The 22,431-nt window shown below is 38.5% G+C and overlaps 2 protein-coding genes across 2 annotated transcripts in view; both read right to left on the bottom strand.

Moving 5' to 3' along the window:
• Positions 1–373: 373 nt before the first annotated feature.
• Positions 374–22,431, bottom strand: part of LOC131079582 (condensin complex subunit 2) — a 56,111-nt gene continuing 34,053 nt past the window's right edge. Inside the window, exons 12-13 of the mRNA XM_058017571.2 lie at positions 3,615–3,725; positions 374–814 (exon numbers count right to left, since the gene is read on the bottom strand). Coding sequence (XP_057873554.1) covers positions 584–814; positions 3,615–3,725 — 342 coding nt within the window. The 3' untranslated portion in view covers positions 374–583. The remainder of the gene's footprint in view (positions 815–3,614; positions 3,726–22,431) is intronic.
• Positions 6,889–7,477, bottom strand: LOC131079583 (uncharacterized). The gene is made up of 2 exons (XM_058017572.1): positions 7,294–7,477; positions 6,889–7,190 (listed from the first exon to the last, which is right to left on the bottom strand). The coding sequence occupies exons 1-2, from the start codon at positions 7,460–7,462 to the stop codon at positions 6,979–6,981; spliced, it is 381 nt and encodes a 126-aa protein (XP_057873555.1). The 5' UTR covers positions 7,463–7,477; the 3' UTR covers positions 6,889–6,978.

The following is a 22,431-nucleotide window of genomic DNA, read 5'->3' as shown; positions in this document are numbered from 1 at the left end:
CTACAACTTCTGAAGCTTAGAATACTAGTGATTCAAAGGTCAATATTGTATTCTTGAATTAGCATTACTTTATAAACATCCTTCATTTTTTTCTTGAAATTCTGTACTTTTTATATACATGGTTGGCGGTTAACATAGCACAACAAACTTCTGTAAAAGTTGGGAGGACTCTTCAGTTCCAAATGTTTTTAAGTTGTGATTTATTTTCGGGGAAAATTTCAGAAAACTAGCACACTAGCGAATTTTTCAGTTTCCACCTTTAAAAGCTTTATGCTAAGATTTCACAAGCTGTATACTTAAGTAAACGGCTTTGCACTCAAGTCATCATATTTTGTTCCACCTTTGTTCTTACCATCTCAAGCTCTAGAAAGGATAATTTAAAAAGCCCTTCAGGGTCTTCTTTGCGTTGCACAAAAATAGTGACAATACTGCCAGAAATGTGTTTGTACAGACTGCAATATACTATACAGCAAAGAATTATTCTCACATTCCCATATGACACATTACATCATTACAACACTCTCATACTAACACACTTTACATGTTATTAGACTAATGTACATAACATACATATGCATCCTGCTTAATCATCTGCATCAGAGAAATGATCAATGTTTGGGATACTAAAAATAAAGAGATCATCCAAGCTTGGGCAACCTTGAATTCTTAAATTATGCTCATTTGCTAAATGTAACAAGCAAATGAAACAGAGATGTGCAGAGATATCCTCAGGTGCAGCAGCTAGGCATGTGGCTGGAAATTTGTTAAGTAGTCGCTTGAATGATGTTATGCTTTCTGGCCTAGCTTCATCATCCTGACAAAATGAATCCCAACGTCACTCAAAACCACATTGATTTTCAAAGAGAACTACAAAAAAATTACATAATCATTTCAATAAACCAAAATAAGAAACGAGCAAATAGATCGAAACCAAAAAGGTTTGTCCTGTGACATTTGTGCTCAATCCAGAATGACCATAAGTAACTACCGTGATTTTGTGTTCCTTTAAGTCATGGAATGAAACAATATGCTGATTGATTTTTAAAGATACAAAAGCATGAATTACAAAGAAAAATAAATTATAATGGATTTTCATGGAATAGATAAAATCCATAGATATAACAACCAATGAATGTAATGAAGTCAAAAAATCTTCGATGTAATTGATTAGTGAGACTCATAATTTTTGAAGACAAACTTGGGCTCATAGGCAAAGGAGTAAGAAGCCTGGCTATTCAGCATTCAAGACCAGATAAATTTAGAAATTAGCAAATGACCATAGTAAGTCACTACCATATTGTGTTCCTTCATCAAGTCATGGAATGAAACAATATTTTGATCGATGTTAAGAGAAATACAAAAGCCTGAATTAAAAAGCAAAACATAAATAAAATATAATAGATTTTCATGGATTAGATAAAATCCATGGTAATAAAGACCGCTGAGTGCAATGAAGCCCAAAATCTTTCATGTAATTTACTGGTGAGAGACATGATTTCGAATGAGGCATATGGCATGCATGCATGTTTTTCAAGACAAACTTGAACTGATAGGCAAAGCAGTAGGATGCCTGGCTATATAGCATTCAGAGCAAATAAATTTAGAAGTTTGCAAATGCACTTTTGCTTATATTTTCACTATGAAAAAAAGCATTCACTCTACTGTTAAAAGAACATCTTTGATGGTAATAAATAATGACCATATCAAAATGGAAAAGCTAGAAAGAAACCAACTCAAGCTTCAAAAGTACTGAATGATTAAATAATAATAATACTCAATAGGAAACCATGTCCTCTAGACTGGAGAGTGAAAAAGAAGTAAGTAAATGAAACAAAGCAACAAACTTCTATCAATCACATGGGTAAAAAATCAAAACTTGTGTACAATGGAGGACTTCAGACAAGATGCTTGAATTACCTAGTAAAACTTTTGTTACCATAATTATGTGTTCTATGTGCTGACTAGAATGCATAGAAAGGGAATTCCAGTTGTGGCAAGCATTTTTAGACAGAATATTGCAAAACTCATAGAGTTTAAGGCAAATAGAGGGGAAAGCACAAAGGATTAATGTCATTAATATGTTTCCAAGAAACCTTTGGATTTAATATCCAGATTTAAGGCCTTTATTTTTCACTCATTAGTTGAAACTCGTCGGCTGGCTTGTGGACCTTGAATCCCATAGGCATCATATGAATTTGCATGTTCACACATTTCATGCAACTCTCCAAAATGACAAAAACAAGATACTTACGTTGCCGATTAGGGTACGGGTACAGATTTGCAGGTACAGCGAAAAAAAATCCAATATAAACTGTCACTCCCATTATTACAATCCATACAATGTAACTTCCATATAATCCATTGGCATAGTTTAGAAGTAACAAGGAATTTAGTTTACAGAGTCAATCAGCACAAAATGACAGTTAGGACTAGAAGTAACATGTAAAAACTTCTTATCCCCAATACATTCAAATTCCTTCGATAACTTATCATGCCAATGGATTATTTTGAAACTGCCATCTAAACTATGTAGGAAAATAAGCTTATTATACAATTTCCCTGCCTGTTTTTGGGCACCCACGTGCTCAGAAACGCCCAGGTTCGGCTCAGGTTCATCCCAGGTGTAGCCTGGGCGCCCAGGTCACACCCAGGTGCGAACCCAGACCGTTCCAGGACCCGAATTGCACCAGGACCGGATTCCAGGTTAAAACAGGAAAACCCAGTATCATAGCATAGTACAAATAAAATGAAAGGAATAAAGAGTCATGGTATTCAAGGCCATCAATGTGGATATATGGGTAAGATAATTTAAGAAACCTTATTCACTAAAGAAGATTATTAAATCATAAGATATTGTGATACAGGCAGTGCAGCAAACTCTGCAGTTTAAGAAACATCACCCAAAATGAAAAGATACTGTCTTTACAGGTTGGCTGTAATGGACAGAGCACAAAGTGTCTGTACTCTTCCCCAGCTGCCTTTTTTTTTCAAATTATATTGAAAGCCATATAACTCTTACCGATAATATTTTCACTCCTCCCTACCCGAATTCATTCATAATGTATGAATACATTGAGCAAGTTCCACAAGATATTTGGATTCTTACAAAAGCTTTTAGTGCCTTCTACAACTAATATTAGAGGAAATTGCAAGGCTTCGACCAACAGCAGGTTGTAATGGTATGCCTTCCTTTTTATTGCATCCAAACAAGGCTTTGCCAGCAGAAAGACAGTGTGGGCATTTACAAGTTTAGGTTGTCTCCAAAAGGGATGTCCAAAGAATACTGCAACCACTTCAAATGGGGACAGTTTTCCCTGAAAGGTGTGTGCAAACCTAAAGGAGGATGACACGTATACATAACATGTTTCCACTCTGGGATACCCCCAAACCAAGTTTAACAATAAAACACTGATTGCTGCCAAGAAACCAGGAAACAAAAAAATACTATTTTAAGCTCCTAAGAACAATGATGCACAATATCAATGCAATCTTTGAAACGTATATGTGAATCCACATACCTCTTTTATAGGAAAGGATAATCCTATTTTTAAATTTAAACACCTATGCAGATAACCAATGCTTTCTTAAAAACACCTATGAGTGAAACTGCATACCTCTTCCTTAGTCTTGCCAGAGTCTAGAATGCAATACCAAAGAGTTTCTTTCAGCATTCTTACATCTACATCTTTAGATGTCTTGTCATAGTCCACATCAATTTTCACAACCTGTGAATTTTAAATACGATACACAATCAGTAACTTGCAACTGTTAGGGTTATAGGATATCATTAGTTCTGTTTCAGTGTATATATGATGGGAATAGTTCAATTATATGCATTATTTTAACATCTCTTGTATTTTAGAGATTTATCAACAGCATGGAGGAATTAAAATAATTAAACTTCTGTAAAGAAAAGTTTTATTGAGAGAAACTGAAAATTAAAATTATTTAGAAAAGCATTGCATATAAGAATAAGTTAAAAATTCTAACTTATCTGTGTAAGTTATACTTCAAATTGTGCACAATAAAAGAAAATATACAAAAAAACAAGGTACTGTCCATTCAAATAAGAAATCTAGTTTCAAAAACTTCCCAGCGTACTAATAACAACAAAACCATAATTAAAATCAAAACAAAATCTCAAAATCAGCATGAGATTTTAAAATGTTGCATAATGAATTAAGCTCAGAAAAAGCTAAAAATGTACTCAAGCTTGAATTTGAAGCTAAAAGAGTTAAAGATTCTAACAGATTCACTCAAAAATTCATAAGGTTCAAATTCAACTATTATTGTCTGGTACAGGAAGTAAAATCCTCTTTATTGTCTGGTAAGATCGTCATAGAAAGACAAAACAATGTAAGAAAACAACTCAAGAAACCACCAGCCTCTAAGATTGTCATTAATTTGTTTTTATGAAGAAAAAGTTCATTCCAATATTTATTGAGCTAAGATGAATAAATACGTAAATAATATTTTTAATATTTAATTATGACCCCATGAAATTTTATATTCTCAAAACATTTTTGGGGCAATTAAATATTAAATTGATTAATTTGACTCCAATTGGTGTGTGGGATTTTATGGGATGCTCTTGTGATGGTCAACAGCCAAAATAAAAAGATTTTATGACAAATGTATGACAAGGTGTAAGAGTGGGCTAATTTCTAGCATGCAGATTGGAGTGAGGATTTGGAAATATATTTTGTTTATTATTTTATCCCCATATATGGCATCAGAATTTAGGTGCCAAATTGGCCTTAGTGCATTATAAATAGCAAAATGTTTGCATTCAGGGGGACTTCTGGATCATTTTACATTCAAATTTTCTGTATGAGCACTTGTGCTTCTACAATTCCTTTTGCAGACAGAAATCCATTAAAAGTTAAAATCAGTGAACAAAACCCCACTGGTTTCTGGAGGTAATTACACTCAAAGATTGCATTCAAAACTTAAGCATTTGTAGGTTATAACACAATTGTCCAACATGAGTGCATGTGTTTGTTGCAGGTTGTAGGTGAAGTTGTCTAAAGTTTTGTTACCAATATGGGTGTTGCATAATTTGGAGTGTTGCTGTAGAAGATCAATTTGTTGCTGTTTTCAGGTTCAATTAGATCAGCCTCGGGTGTTGAGGAATTCATCTTCCAATTGGTAGTGTTACGAGATTTGCATTTTTCAGGTGTTGTTTTCTTTTGTTAGTTTCAAAATTTTGCTGCTTCTGTTTATGTTCAAGTTTTTGCTGTTGTAGCAGCACATTTCCTGCGTAAAAATCAGATTATGTCAATAGAAGAAATCCCAATAATTTTCTGTGAAAAAATTGTCAATTTCAGGTGCTAGGTTTATGAAGAAATTGCCAAATCTTTATGGTTATTTCATACTTTATGAAAAGCAATTTTAAAAGGGTTTGAAATTAATCAACTTGTCTCATATTTGTTGTGTATTGTTATAGGTTAAAGAAATTTGTAGAATATTTTATTTGAGGATATTACAAAGAAACAGGTAACCCATTTCCAGGCAATGTCTTTTCTATATAAACAGTGGTGCTAACACCTATAACATAAAAACCATTAGGTTAGGTTAGTGTTATATTCTGTCCTTTTCAAGAGAATGCAAAATGGAATAGAAAGTGAGTTAAAACCTTTCTTCAAATTGGAAAGGAAAGCTCCCTTGTAGCTGAAAGCTAAACTAAAACCCTATAACTCTAATTACAGAAACTAGTTTCAGCTTTTTACACTATGCACAAATAATCTTCCTAGTTTTCTGGCATTTAAAGCAAACAAACTAAAAACTACCCCATCTTTTGGTTCACAGGTATGAATACAAAGCTGTTATAGCACCTCCACAAACAAGCAAAAGGAATTTTATGACCAACACTAGTGATGTACTTATGACAACACAAACACATCCTGATAGCAAACATCAGAAAGGATATATACACAGCAAATTAATTACAGTTTGAAGAGAAGATCTTATGAATTAAATGTTTGAGATTGTATACACGTCTCCAAACACTCAAATCAACAAAAAATGCAATACGAATCCTGCAGTAGTTATCAATTGATATTCAACTTACAAAATCTCCAATATGCTAACATGAGATGACACACACTCAGCTTGAACAATGATTTCAGCAGCAAGTAGGCATAAAATTAGTCTTTGCTAAAAACTAAGTACACAAAGCAGTTATTATAAGTGTTTACAAAGATTTGCATGCTCATACAATCAATCAGTTGCCAAGTTACCGGTTCGGATTCGGGGATGTGAAACCAGTTCGTGGGTTTGGGCAAAAAAAAAATTGCCTTTTTGGTTCATCTAAATACATTTAATAGTATGCTACTTCATCATTGATCAATGCCAAATGCCAATTGATAGTTCAGAATTTCAATAATATCATATTATGTCATATGCCATATAATATATATCAATGTATCATAGATTCATATATGTCTAGGTTCAATTCAAATGAAAATCATTACAATTACAAAATTGACAATCAAAAATAATAATTGTCTTCTATCTTCATCAATCATCAAAAGGATCTAGATCAAGATTATAAAACTAAATACTAAATACCAAAGAAACATTAATCGTTTGGAGAATTAATCGGCAAAACAAAAGTATAAGATTTTTTGAAAAAATCGTGAAAAAATCGAGAAAAACTCGGATTTACAAAAAAACATAAAAATTGCAGAAAAACAATCAAAAACTACTTTTTTTTACCATTTAAGGGCATTTCCATAGCATAGAGATATTGAAGGCAAATAAAATAGACACTTCAACATATGAATTGTAGAAAATAGATTTTCGTTGTTTATATTCATATCGCTAATTACATTGCAAAAAAATATACCACAACATAAATAATATCTAGATGGTGATAGATGTCAAAATGTCAATTACAATATAGTTTGTGACTTGTACAAAGTCAACTTGTAAACTAAGTACAAAATTCCAATTAAATCAACTATACACAATGACATGCTAGAGGGTAGCAGGCTCTGATGATGAAGCTCCCAGGTGAGAGCCTCTCTTAGCTCGATTGAACCATTCACGATCCCAATTGGCTTCCCTCATGATATCAAAATCTTCAGACTCAAGTGGAGCATCATGATCATCATCAACAACAACAACAATCAACTCACACTCTGGATCTATCTCATCAAGGTCAATTGGCGAGTCTTCCTCAATAGTTCCTGATTTTTGCCATGTAGAAATTAGTCTTTGCCTTACGAGTGAGAAACATATTGAATAGTGAATGCAATTTCAACTATTGCAACTATATATTAATATTCTCACCTTGAGCTTTCTTTATCTTTAAGCGGAGGTTGTGGTGAACGAATACCAAGTCATTCATTCGTTGTTGTGATAGGCGGTTGCGCTTCTTGGAATGTATGTGTTCAAAAACACTCCAATTACGCTCACAAGCTGATGAGCTGCACGGTTGGCTCAAAATGTGCACCGCCATCCACCTTAAATTTGGTATTTCATCTCCAAAAGGAGCCCACCATTGAGCTGAAAAACACATTATATAGAGATGTTATTAGTCTTCTATCTTAAAATCTTAACAAACTTAATGAGCATGTTGGCAATATAAAGAGATTCTTAAAAGTTTAGAGTCTACCTGGTTGTATGGTCTTCCTGCTTTGCAAGGTAGCCCTACAAGAGAGAAAACCCTTAGCCTGTCTGTACACTTGCAACTCTGTCATAGCCGCATCAAGTTTTTCCACAATAGGAAACATTTTCTCCATGCACTTGAAGAAGCCTTGTTTGATTTCAGCATCAATATCCATGTATGGAGTCTTATAGAATAACAAAGGATTGAGAAAGTATCTCGTAGCATGGAGAGGAGTGTGCATCCGTCCATCCCATCTCCTATCAATTATGTCCCACAACAGCACATACATATCCCTGTTATTTCCCAACTTACTATTTATCACCTCCTTGGCCCTATCCATGGCCTCATACAAATATCCCATGGGGGGTTTTTCCCCATCCACTAGTCTCAAAACTTTTACTAGAGGCTCTAAAAATTGAACAATTTGTTCAATCGATTCCCAAAAGCTGGTAGAATAGATGAACTCTGTCGCTCCTATGCCATTTGCTTGATTTTTGAAGCTAGACTCCATCCACTCAGCTGAAACAAACATTTGCTTCAAATTAACTTTTTGCTCACATAGTTTCTGCAATGCAAGGAAGTTTGTTGCAAATCTTGTCACCCTCGATCGAACTAGCTCCTTGCCCCCAGTGAAAGAGAGCATCATAGACAAAACCCTTGTGTGATTATAAATAAATTTGGTCACCTTGTGAACCTTCTAAAATGCCTCCTTAACCCATTCAATTTTTCCAATGTCCTCTAAGGTTAGATCAAGGCAATGTGTTGCACATGGTGTAAAAAAAAATAGAAGGGTATTCATCTGTCAGAAGTTTCCCAGCAGCAAGACATGCAGCAGCATTATCAGTGATAAATTGAACCACATTTTGTGGCCCTACATCCGTAACTACCATTTCATACATCTCAAACAATGCAGTTGTGTTTTTTGAAATATTAGATGCATCCACAGATTTCAAAAAAACAATGCCAATCTCACAAGAGACAAGGAAGTTAATGAGAGTCTGGTTCCTTCTATCTGTCCAGCCATCTGACATAATGCTACAACCAGTAATAGCCCACTGTAACCGATGCTCTTTAACAACATCTTCAACATCCCGTATTGCATCTTGTAGCATTCCAACCCTCAAATACTCAGAAGATGGGGCTTGAAAACCCGAACCTACACCTGCAATAGCATCTACCATAGGTTGCCAATATGGATTTCTGGAAGCATGGAATGCCAAGTGAGAGGAGTACCAATAATTACCAATTGCCTTCTTTGCTTGTTCTATGACATTTTTCCTCCATCCTGTACTCTCCAAAGTGGTTTGCGATCTTGGTGTAGTACGAGGTTGGAAGAAAGTACTTATGTTTCCTCCACTTGTGTTTGATCCACGTGCTATAGAACTAGGTGTTCACCTAGATTCATTGAAACCCCCTTCTTCACCATCCTCCTCACTCAAATGGTTCCTCCTGGCATTTGCAGAACTAGAACCTAGTTCAACCCCTATTCTTGCCTTTTTGGCTTTGCTATCAGCAATCCCTTCAAGAGCTTGCTTTGCCTGATACGAGACATCTGCAGGGCATTTTTTGCATATCTCAGTGTTATTTCCTCGTTCTTTTGACAAATGCCATTTGAAACGATAAATTCCACCACTAATGTCCTCTAGACACCAATTGCACTTGACCTTCGTGCTACCAGGAATTGTTGTGCAACGTGTCCACGCAAAGTCTTTTAGACGTGGCATTGTGATGAAGAATCAATTCTGCAAAGACTTTACACTCAGTCTTTAATTCTTTGGGATCTAGGGTTAGGTTTGTATATATTAATTGCATTTGTATTTCATTGACATGTGAAATTGGAAATCTAAATGTAATTGGATTTCAAGATTGCAACAACTTAAGATATGTAATTGAATTTCAAATCCCAAACTGAATTCAAAGAGATATACCCATATGAAAGAAAAAAATGTTAATATTGTTATATAGGAGTAACTCTTTTCTAACTTGCTGACCTCCAAAAATCCATAATCCATAATCCAAGACCTCCAAAAATCCCTAACTAGCTTCAGAAAACAATACAATTAGATGTCCAATACAAAACTAAACTAGTCTCTTAAGTGCAACAAACGAAGAGAAGACAAACAGTTGCAAGCATAGACTTAGCGAATAGCCATTAAGGAAGATAGCATTGTTGCCATAATGATATTTGATTTTCCGACAATGGATGCAATAATCATATGATAGGAAATAGAGATATGTTTGCTCCTCTAGATAATTATGAGTCGTAAGTTAAATTGGGAAATGATAATAAAGTGTTTGTAATGGGAAAGGGTGTCATTAATCTTTTTTAAAAACATGTTGAAACAAGATTTATACAGTATACTGTATTTTTAATCAGCATTAGAAATCAATTCTAGTTGGTTTTGGATGCCTACATTGGAAGCATTAGTTTTTACTTGTTATGCAAAGGAATTAGTGTTTTGCCATGGGCCATTTTCAAGTATAAGCTGGATACCATACTGCAGTTAGGGTGAAGAAGGAAGAATGTGGGCTTTCCTTACCAGCTTGGTGATCTTGTATGTGGGGTCTGCTTTGAGTACTTTTGTGTGGCAACAAGGATATAATCAGTGACGACTTACTTTAAGGACAAGCATATTCAAGGGTTTGGGTGTCTCAAAGAATTATTCCAGGTGTGGTATTCTGCCTTTATTTCACACCTTCCCTTGCTCATTAATTCTGAAATGAAAGGGATTGCCCTGGTCTTTGGAGTCTATGAGCTGAGCATATCTTGCAATGTGGATAGGCATTGAAGATTGGTAAGCTAAAGCAATAAGGAAAGGTCTATTCGAATCTTTTGGAGGCATTTTTTCAGTCTGCAACATCATCATTCTGGCTGCTACAGAAATAGGGAAACTCACTAAAACCTCTGTAGACATGAACAGCAAGGAGCACTTCCATGGTACTTGTTTGGTCACTGATAATAGGCATATTGTTAATATTTAATATCTGATGTAAATTTCTGTCATTCTAATGTTCAATCAGCAATCTGTTAATGGATAAATATCTTCAAAAATTGAATGTGTTTGAGTTTTCCTTTGTTTACAAGGGGTTTGTGTTTATAAGCTTAATTGCAAACGATACAACAGTAAAGTGGATAAAAATCTTGAAAAACAAGCATCATCATCTTGAAAAACTCAATCACTCACAAGAAGACAATGGATAAAAATCTTCCAAAATTGAATGTATTTGAGTTTTCCTTTGCATGAGTAAAGTGGCAATATTAAATTTAATACTGTATTTTTAATGCATACTGTGTAGCTACAGTATTTTTATGTCGTATTTTACAGTTTTTTTAAGATAATGAGCTACAGATTTTAATGTTAATAAAAATACTGTAAAATACACAGTATACATCAAGTTTATTTTTACTGTATACTGTGTATTTTACTGTATTTTTATTAACATTAAAATCTGTAGCTCATTCTCTTAATGTATTATAGTATTATACTGTTAAATACGACTTAAAAATACTGTAAAATACATTAAAAATTCAAACACAAAGGGAACATAACATAAAGATTCAAAACTAGAGTACATCGTATGGAGTCTGGACAAGATACAAATAACAAAGCCAAAAAAAACTTCCATTTATTCCGCAACCAAAAGAATTTTACAATATACAATAAAAATATTGTAAAATACATTAAAAATTAAAATATTGTGTTGCCCAGTAAATACCAAATAATTTATGAGCTACACAACATAAAAATATTGTGTACCAATACCATAGGGTGGCCCGGTAATACCTGGCTCCAAGAAAATGCGGCTCTGCTAACTAGCGTCGACCAAAGAAGCCCCGCGTCGTCCAAAGAAGCTCTTCGTGGAATACTCTTTCGCGTCGATTAACTTATAACATTTCCCAGCAGATTTGCGCGCCTTTTTTCGCGGTTTTAGGGTTTTTCACGTGGGATTTTCTATCGCTGGGTTAGTCGCCGTTTTTCATCTTTCTTTGCCGATTAATCATGGCAAAAAATCGTTGAAAATCGCGAATTTTGTCAACGATATTACATCGCGATTTTTTGGAATAAATCGCCCAGACAACCGATTCTCGATTAGCCCGGTATAATCGGGTTTTTTTCCCGATTACTATTTCTTTGCTAAATACACCATTCAGAATTATAAAACTAAATACATTTAATAGTATGCTACTTCATCATTAATAAATGTGTGACGAAAACCCAACGATAGAAGGGGTGCTTTTAGGGTTTTTGGATGCAAAAAAAGGTCTAAAATGTCTGTTTTTGTTATGTTTTGGTGCTCAGCGCCTTTGGATACACCTAGGTTCGTACTTGGGTTCGTAGTTGGCGAACCCAACTGCTTGGGTACATACCCAGGGCGTACCCAAGGCGAACCCCACACAAACCCAAACTCGGGAGAACCCAGTTCGAGTGTGTGGACCAAAACAGGCGAACCCGGTAACTTAGATCTCTGCCCAGAAATTTCAAAAATGCATTATAATAATTTTTCTTTATTTTTTCTGAGATAATGATGACATATGTATGCAGATTTAGATACCAAAATACCTCTGACTTGTTCAAGCCCTAGCCGCCCTCAAATATAGCATCAAAACTCCCAAGACAAACAGCTAGGTCTGATTTACTCGTGATTTCTATTACTGTCCTCAAGAATGCTCAAACATATGAAGATGTCAGGCTGTAGTTAATCCAAATCTATACAATCAACTCTAACTTTGACATCTGAATCGGCCTTCAAACCTGACCACACAAGAATCGACAAGGCACTGAATGTTTGTGTGGGACCGAAAACCCTTATTTGTAGTGCATTTCGAAGGCAAATCCAAACAGGGTTTGCATTTGTGCAAAAAGCAGATTTCAAGTTTGCTTTTGGATTGATCGGATGAAGTTTTAAAATTTGTAAACTCTCTTGCAGAGACAATTTTTCAAAAGCTTTGAAGATTATTTCATTTGATGAGTTAATGTATTGGACATCTTGAAATATGAAGTAATATTCTGGGAATATCATTTGAGCTAAGTCAGCGATTTCATATATGCTCTCATGAATTGATTTAAATGAAGAATGATTAAAAAAGGAGAGAGAGAATGTGTCACCTTGCTGAAGCTGGACTTAAACTTATTGATTCGACTTGCTACTTAATGGTAAGCGTGAGACCTCTACCCTCTTGCGTGGAAGGTGCTAAGTTGGGCGTTTTGAATTTTTGCTTCTTGCTGGTCATGGGACCTTCTCGAGGCATCGATTCTGGCAATATCAATTCAGCAAAATGGTTTAAGAGTTGTACAATGCTTTAGTATGAATAATGGCATTAGAATAAGAGGAACATATGAGGGATATTGGCCAATTGGGTTAGGTGATTTTCATCACATCTCAGTCCTGGAGAATTTCATGGGCTTCCATTCAATGAATAGGCAAGCATTTCTTGGTCTGATCATGGCCCTACAAGGGTTGCTTATGAATTAAAAGAACCCTGCGGCGAGTGAAGATCTTACCTGCTGCATTGTGTGTGCTTGGGGGCTGTCTAAGGCACTCAAGATTTCACTCGGACTTCTAAAATATTTAAATGTTTGTAATAGAAATACTTGCATGTGAATCTCTTTGGAACAAAGCCGTTGAAAAATTGATTGAACAAAATAATCGGATAATCTATTCAACGATATACACACATATATATAGAGATTACAAGACGACGTTCTAAATTAAGAACTAGTTGTTAAAGTGAAATCAAATAAGCTAAAAAGCTTAAAAGCTAATTAAACAAGCTAAATAAGTTGACAACTAAGATGACCACTAAGAATAGAAGATGACCATTATAGAAGATATTAATATTATTTTAACACCCTCCCTAATGGTCATCGTACTCAATACCCTACAGAAGACACTGCAGGTGTTATGATCACAGATGCAAAGAACACTCTGTTGCTACGGAGACCCTCCTAGGATCTGCAGAATGTAAATGACCAAGAGTACCAAAAGCCATCCAAGCTAATGTAGCCCTCACACGTGAATTAGAGATCTAACACAAGCGAAAAACTGAAGCCTAAAACCCATGATTTTGAGGAAAAAATCAGCAAACCCTTTTGCAGAAGAGTACCAACTCCAAAACTGGTTGCAAGATGCCACAGTTGCAAATGTTCGCTCTGGCAGGTGCAACCCGAAACTAACTGTAACAAAACACGATTTTTGAGGAGAAAAATCGATCAAAAGCAGAGAACTTCCGAAATCACAAACCCCACGTGAACTTCGCGTATTACAGATGATTTTTGAGGAAAAAATTGTAAAAAACCATGCAACCAATTTTTTTAGGAAGAAATCATGAAAACCCTAGAAATCTAAGGTTACAAAACATCATTTTTGTGGAAAAAAGGGTAAAACCCAGATAACCAAAATGTTACGCGATCATCGCCGATTACAGATGAGATAATTTTTAAGGGAAAATTATAAACCCTGCAAACAATTTTCGAGAAAAAAAATGTGAAAACCCTGAGACCTGTAGGACGAGGTCAGTTTGCCCTCTCGGGTGAATAACTTAAGGCATAAAGAACATAATGCAGAATAATGTCGTAAATATCAGACAAGTATATCAGATGTTCTATTCCTAATCAATGTATGTTACAAGTTACATTTCGAAGCATAAAAGGGTACCGAGGGGGTGCGAGCGCCAACCGTCGCACCGCAACTACCACCCCTCGGTTGCCAACTAACCAACACATTTACACATAATTAAGTAATCTTATTCCCATGTACAATAATGCCGCTAACATCATCCCCCCCAAAAGAAAAGAAGTCGTCTCTGGACAACTTAATACAAAATAGAAATGACATTTAACAGAACTGCTGACGCCAGTCGAGCCTGAAACTTATACACCTGTTGCGTCCTCGCTTAAAAACCCTTTTCTACTACCATCCTATGCTGAAGTGCTTCCTTTGACATCACAATCCTCCTGTGCCTAAACAAAACTTGCCTGCAAAACATGCTTTTCAGTCTCAGCCTCCACCAACCGCTACTCAAATGATACTGTCTCCCTAGCCAATTTTTCCTCGATAGCCACCCGTGCTGCTCTCCCGACATCCAACTCCAAGGTACGCTGAACCAAGTCTCACGTGACTACTGCCTCCAACCTGGTGGTCAGCTCCTCCCAAGCCCTCTGTGCATCCACCAAGGCAACCTCATGTCCAACCGAGACATACTCCGAATTCCTCAAAGCATACCAGTCATGCCTGGAGGTGACCAAAATCCTCTGGCACAAATGCTAGGAGACACCTCAAATCCTCCATCACACTCCCCAAAGGCTAATAACTGAATTGAATAACTCCCTATTGTCGTACGGCTGCGCGGATTCTACAATGCCTTCCCGCAACTTTGTTTGGTCGCACCCTCCAAATCCGTCTCCCTCTACGGCTTATGGCTTCTCACCAATGCTTAGCGTCAAGCTTCTTTCTCACTGTACGAAACAACCCACAATTACCATGACTTCTCAGATGCCCTTCGCCCAACTCGAAAAAGTGTATTGTAGCTCAAAAAAATAAACTGGGGTCTGGGGGTAGCGCCTCCAGCGGGGTCTGGGGCAGCCCCCCAGTGGGGTCGAGGGGTAGCGCATTTCTATAATATTTTAAGATGCCAAAAACCCTTCTTCTCCACTCTGAATTTCCAATGTCCTGGCTTCAAACTCCAGTGAATCATTTTAAATCTGGTCGTCGTCGTTTTTTTGTTTTTTTTTTAAATTTTATTTAGTTGGCACTGTAATGTCCCCGATGGCACCCCGGCCATACAACCTCCCTGTACGGTCAACAACCTCCTTACCGTACGGACAACAACAGACACCTCCAATCATACGGCCACCTTCCTGTGCGGTCGACACCCTTCCACAGTACGGCTCTGTTTGTTTGTGTGGTGCTGCGTTGCTGTGCGCGTCTCTCTTTTTCTTTTTTTCTTTTTTTCTCTTCGTCCGTTTTTTGTTTGGCGTGGTGCGGGGTTTTTCTCCTTTTTCCTTGCATGGGCTGCGTGGTGCGGCTAGCGTCGTTCCTCCCCCCGCGGCTGTCATTTTTCCTTCTCTCCCCCTCGGTTGTGCGGGCTTTCATTTGTTTCCACGGGGCTGTGCGGGCTTTTATGCGTGGTGTGCGGTGACCACCGCACGGTGGCATCCACGGCCGGTGGCCCCACCGCACAGTGGTTCCACCGCCGGTGGTTCCATCATCGGTGGCCCCACTGTATGGTGTACGGTGGGCCCATTTTCTTTTCTTTTTTGCAGCCGTACGGTCAACTACCGTACGGACCCGTACGATAGTACGATGGTTTTTTTTTAAATATATAATCTAATTGTCAAGAGTCTTTGGCTCGGGTCCCATGCCACTGGGATCGCCCTTCATCCTTCTCGGTTTGCCTCTCCCGAGAGTCTCTTGTTTTGGTCCTGTGCTTGGCGAGTCGCCTGCCCGACCTCTCGGGTCCCCTTCCATCCTCTCAGGTCCCTCCGGACTCTCGAGTGTCCTTCCAGCCTCTCGAGTCCCCTACGCGCTTCTCGTGGTAGGGTTTCAATTTGAACCTATTGGTGGCAAGTTTATTTTCCATGGCCATCCGAAGACCTGGAACCACAAATTCTATAGGGACCACGGTCTCCTTCCCGTACATAAGAAGAAGAAGAATAATAAAGATTTTGAAGGCTGCGGCCTTCCACACAGGGTTCCAATCGTTGCCGACACTCTTCGGATTATTTACGTCGCCAGGGTTTGGGGTGTCTCCCTTCCAATATTCTCTATATTCCGGCAGGTACACCTTTGTTGGTTGCTCTGGTTCCTCTACTTCGAGCCTGTAGCTCTGGAACATTTCATAATCCTCCATCTGCCAATGGAAGAGCCCGTTCAATGACACTGTCTCATCCTCGGAGCACTCTCCTAGTTCGAGAATCCCTTCATCGTTGGGCTCCCTGCAGCCCCGTCCTTCGGCCCTCGGGTCGCCTTTTCCTTCATCCTCCGATTCCGAAGATGATGCCAGTTCCTCGTCAACAACCTAGGTCCTCAGATCAATGGCGTACTTCCACCCCCCTTTCTCCATAGAAAGGGTGTTCTTTTTCCAGTCGTGGTTCACCTTTGTTGTAACCAGCCACCCTCTGCCTAAGATGGCGTCGTACCCCTTCTTCTTGAGTGGGATTACCACAAAATCTAGTATGAAGGGTTGCGTCCTGATGGTAACTTGTTGGCCCATCAGTGTCCCGATGGGTTTGATTCCATGCTGATCTGCTCCGAGCAGATTGACTATAGATGGCCACAGCGTCAGCTTCCCGAGCTTCCGCCAGGTTTCTTTTGAAAGAACATTCACTCCTGATCCACCATCGACAATAGTGTCTGTCAAGGTAGTCCCCAGTATGCCCATTTCTACCACCGCCGGTTGGCGTCCGCTGTTGACTACCAACAACATGGGATCGACCGTGGGACTTAGGACCTCCCTTAACACAGGGTCGGCTGTGGGGCTCACGACCTCCCTCATTTTCACCTGTTAGGGTACGGAGTTTAAGATAGCCGTTTTTAGCTACGACATGGTCTCCAGGAGGTCTTGTATTCTCACGGGTACCTCCATCTACAATATTTGCCCAATGATGTTATTTTCCGCTTCCGTACGGGATGATGTACTCGCCACCTTGTTGTCCCGTCGTTCGGCCGGCATCTCACATTCAATATTGGCCTTTGCCTCCCATAATCTCTCCTTCTCCGTACGGGGGTCGGGATAAGTGGCTTTTTTCGTCTAGGCACGAATGATCGCCAGTACTTCTTTCTCACCAATCTTCTCAGCCTTCTCAATGTTGAGGAGATTAACCCCTGCTTGTGGGCAATTTGCATCCTCATGGTCACCTGGCCCACACCAACGGTAGAGGTGCTGAGGGGTGGCTTCCTTCGTGCAATCACGGGCAAAGTGCCCCCACTGATTACAGGCCCTACATTGGATAATAGGTCGGCCCTTGGCATCATACTGGATACGGCTTCCGTTATTGTTATTGTTGCTATTCCTTCTGCCACCGCGTCTGTTGTCCCGATAACCTCCAGATGATGCCGTTGCATTGGTTTGCGAAGTTTCGACGTCCGGCTGCTCTTGCATGAAGAGAACTTGTTGGCTCCTGGTTTTCATATTGTAGGGACATTCCTTTGTCAAATGTCCCGCAATCTGACAAATGTCGCAGAAAGCCTTTTTGGGGCAGGACCCCTTGGTGTGTCCGTCACTCCTACAGTCCGTACACCACACGTCATTTTCTTCAGTCTTACTTGTACTTCCCTTCATGGCTTTGAATTCTTTCAACATTCATTCCATGTCCTTTTGGAGAGCGTGCACCTTTTTACTCGATTTGCCACTGCTGCTGCTTTCCCCGTCAAAGTCTTCATCATCGTCAGATGAATATTTATTACTTTTCTTCTTCTTTGACGTTTTGTATTCGCTCTCTAGGTCCATCGCCCTATTATAGGCGTCGTCATATGATGTAGGTGGAACGATTTTCATCTTCCTTCGGATGGAATGCTTTAGTCCCTCCACGAACCATCGCTTTTTCAACCCATCTGCTAGTTGACTCTCCATTTTTCCCAGCAATTCCTTCAGCCTCCTGCTGTATGCCCGTACTATCTCCTTGGTACCTTGCTTGGTATTGTATATCTCCATTACAATTTCGTTGTCATCACGGAGCAACCGAAACTCCTCCATGAATTCCTTCTGTAGGTTAGCCCACGTGGCCACTTTTTCCTTATCTACATCGGAGTACCAATCTATGGCAACTCCACATAACGTGGCTGGGAACTGCTGTACCCAGTCATCCTGGTCTGTCACTCCGTTGGCGGACCAAATGGTTTCACATGTACGACAGTGCCGTAAGGGGTCTTCCTTGCCGTCCCCTGTGAACTTTGGCAATTTTTGTTTACTCGCCATCCCACCGCTCAGTCTCGCTCCTCTGGTGCCTTGTGTGCTTGTACCTAGTGATCCTCTGCCTCCGCCTCCTGCACCTAACCCTCCACTCGTGGGTCCTCCAGAGAAGGTTGTTGACCCCGAACCGAACAAATTGCCTCTCGTACGGTACCCTTGTGCTCCCTCAGCATTGTCGGCCATACCGTCACCTTCGGTCGTCTCCCTCCGGTTGTCCTCCGAAATGGACAAATTCTTTAGTAGGTCTCTGGTAGCGTCGATCAAGTTTAGATTTCGCCTTGTTTGTTCCGCCAACTCTTCGCGACTTCTTACCCTATGGTTGTGGTATTCAGGCGAACTGTAGAGGTCGCCTTCGGCACCCTCCGTGACTCCTAGGTTCCTTTCGGGCAACCCTACGACAGTGTAGAGAGTGTACTTCTCTCCGTCTATCTCTCCCTCCACAACCTCCGTGACACCTCCTGGGTTCCCTTCGAGCAACCCCTCTGCTGGTCGTCCCTCGGCAAGCTGCCTTAGCCTGCGCCTTCGTTCTACTTGCTGCTCCAGAATCAAGGCCCATTGTGCGGCCTCCCACTCGTCCGTTTTTGCTTCTTTTTTTTTTTTAATATATTTGGCATAAATCACTTCCGTACATAGCAAGCACACGCCATGTACACAAAAAAAAACTTCTATTATTTTTCCTGTCAGCCACAATTTATCTCAACATTGTGCCGGGATTATTACAGGGTTCAATTTCCCCTTCGCCGATTGTTTCGTGGGCGCGTCGTCGGCCTCTGGGTTCATCTCACAAGTATATCAGATGTTCTATTCCTAATCAGTGTATGTTACAAGTTACATTCCGAAGCATAAAAGGGTACCGAGGGGGTGCAAGCGCCAACCGTCGCACCGCAACTACCACCCCTCGATTGCCAACTAACCAACACATTTACACATAATTAACTAATCTTATTCCCGTGTACAATAATGCCGCCAACAAGGTCTACCCTAAATCAATCTGATTAAGGCGACGATATTTAAATATCGTGAACAAGCGATGTTTCCAGGTGTTGTGGCAGTTGTTGAACTTCTGACTGTGTTCCAACATGATGTTGGTCAAAGATGCCATCACGAAAACCGAGGTTGAACAAGGTAAACTTAGTGAAGGCACGAGACAGAAGAATCTGATTAAAAATCAGAATAAAAGCAGTTGCACAAAAATCTGAAACCCTGGAGTGGATTTCGAGGCACGATCCCCAATGCACGAATTTCAAGGTTTTGATGAAAAAACCCAAAAATTAAAAATTTCTTGCAAATTTATAAAACTTGTAATTTTTTTGAAAAAAATCAAAAAAATAATAATCTGCAGAAAATAATCAGCCAAAAAAAAATGGCACTACTCCGGAGGGGCAATTTTTGACACGGAGCCCAAGGTTTAAGATTCTAGAAAACCCAAAACAATCTACAAAAAAAAATGATTTTTCTAAAAACAAATCAGAAAAATAATTTGCAGAAAATAATGTCAAAAATAATCAGAAAACCCATAAATCTAAGTGCCCCAGCTGCGAAAATCGTAGAAGCTGCAAACTTGGCAGGCATGAAACCCTTGCCACCGGCAGAAAATTTTGCGATTTACTAAAAATCACAAAAAAACTTCGAACCTGCACAAAAACAACAGCAGAAGATCAGAAAAATTCCATAAACCTAGAATGCGCCGGAATCACCACAAAAAACACGGGAAATCACGAAAAATTGCGTCGAAAAAACACAAAAAGCGCATCACGCGAATACACGGAAAACATGGAAAAAAATGCAGTCAAAATTGCGTCGAAACCCACAAAAAACCCTTGCCGCCGAAAAGCACAGGAAAAATCACAAATAAGAACCGTCGAATGACCCAAAAACGTGGGAATAGAAACCCACAAAAAGATGTCGTCGCTGAGAAAAGGTGCGACAATCGCACAGAGAAAAACTCAGAAAAAAGGGTGCCAGGAAAAATCGGGAATTCTTATCTTCCCATGCAGACAAATTGCACGAAAATCACCTGTAAACTCAGTGATGCAGAAAAAACAAGAACCTTGAAAATCCGCCCAGCAAAAAATAGATTTTTTTTTGTCAAAAACAAACTCATAAAAAAACTTCGAAAAATAAAAAAAATTCCAAAATCTTCAATTTCCATGCTCTGCGAAAATTTTTAGAACAAAACCCCAACAATTTTTTCATAAAAAAATTGATTAAAAAATTTCTGGAAATTAATTCCAGGTCGAAGGCCTACGAATTTTTATTAAAAAATTCGCCAGATTCTATAAAATCCCATCGACCCGCTCTAATACCATGAAAAATTGATTGAACAAAATAATCGGATAATCTATTCAACAATATACACGCTTATATATAGAGATTACAAGACGACGTTCTAAATTAAGAACTAGTCGTTAAAGTGAAATCAAATAAGCTAAAAAGCTTAAAAAGCTAATTAAACAAGCTAAATAAGTCGACAACTAAGATGACCACTAAGAATAGAAGATGACCATTATAGAAGATATTAATATTATCTTAACAGTCTGGGTTGTGGATGTTGTTATATGTAAACTTTGTTGAGTCACATTTGTATCTCTTAATGTTGGAACTTCAAGCTTGCATGATATATTTTAGACCTGTGCAATTTATCACTGTCATTAAGGTCAACCTTTGAATGATTCCTCTGTTATACTATCCTTTTAATGGATGTTCATGTATTGACATTCAGTGAATGCTACTTGTTTACTGGTTACACTTAGTGCATATTGTCCAGTTAAATTTGTATGTCACCTTAAATAATAAAGAAATCTTACATATCTCAAATCAAGTAGCCATTCACCAGTAAATCAAACCTTATCATTGTCACATACTTGCAAATTGTATGTTGGATGTTCATGGTGAAGAATACATAATATGGAGAACAATCAATGAGTATGGAAAGTGTTTGACATAATGCCTAAACAGAAAATCATTGGAAGGTTAGATAGAAAGGTGCAAAAAAATTGTAGCAACTAGGATGGCCTCTTACACACTTTCAAAATGTTTTCACACATTTTATTAAAGGTGGCATACATCTTCAAGGAAGGGTTAATTATTGAAGTGAAAGTAGAATGGTCCACAAGAAGACTTCTATCTGAGGTCAGCAAATAAAATAATAAAATATTTGTAGTTCATGGGAATAAATGAATGTTGTTTGATATTTCTGAACACCATAGTTGGCAAACTCATTGAGTACTCAGTGAGGTTTGAAAACTCGCCGAGTTTTTCTGACTTTTACTCGCCGAAAAACTCGCTCGAGTTTCTATAAAAAACTTAGGTACACTAAAAAAAGAGGCCCAAACACGTCAAAAAATTATCTATTTTTGTTTTTTCAGGTTAGTTTCATTCTCTTCATCAATATGTCTTTTTTCTTTCTTATACTTCAAGTTATATTTCATGTATATATTGGCAGGATGTTTGAGAGTGGTTTCAAATCTCTAGGAATTATAATGCAAATTCTTGGTTTTAGAAGATCTTTTAATTTTTCAAACCTAGTCAAATTTCAGTAATCAGTATGCTCCTATCAACATTCTCTCGCTCTCTCTATCTCACTCACTTTATCTGCCCCGAATTTTAGACCTATATATCTCCCTATCGCTCTTCCTCTATCCCCCTCTCTAACACACTTCATCTCACTCTCTCCTCTCTCCCCCAAGATCTAGACCTATCTCTCTACCCCTCTCTTTCTCACCCTGAGACCTCAATGAGGGGTGCTACTCTCAACCTAATTTTAATTTGCAGATGCTTGGTGCAAAGTTGGGGTGGAAATACCCCACATCTCAAAAAAATTGCCCTCAAAATCTTATGTCAGCCTTGTAGTTCATCCAATTGTGAGCGCAATAGGAGCTTGTTTGAAGCAATCCACACGAAGAAG

Source organism: Cryptomeria japonica, chromosome 9 (assembly GCF_030272615.1).
Source record: "Cryptomeria japonica chromosome 9, Sugi_1.0, whole genome shotgun sequence".
NCBI lineage: Eukaryota > Viridiplantae > Streptophyta > Pinopsida > Cupressales > Cupressaceae > Cryptomeria > Cryptomeria japonica.
Note: the sequence above shows the minus strand (reverse complement) of the source record. Positions and strands in the feature narration are given on the sequence as shown.

Coding starts and splice junctions, on each gene's coding strand:
- LOC131079583 (XM_058017572.1), bottom strand. CDS start 7,462: ATGGCGGTGCACATTTTGAGCCAACCGTGCAGCTCATCAGCTTGTGAG. Junction 7,191..7,293: donor AAAGATAAAGAAAGCTCAAG/GTGAGAATATTA, acceptor GGCAAAAATCAG/GAACTATTGAGGAAGACTCG.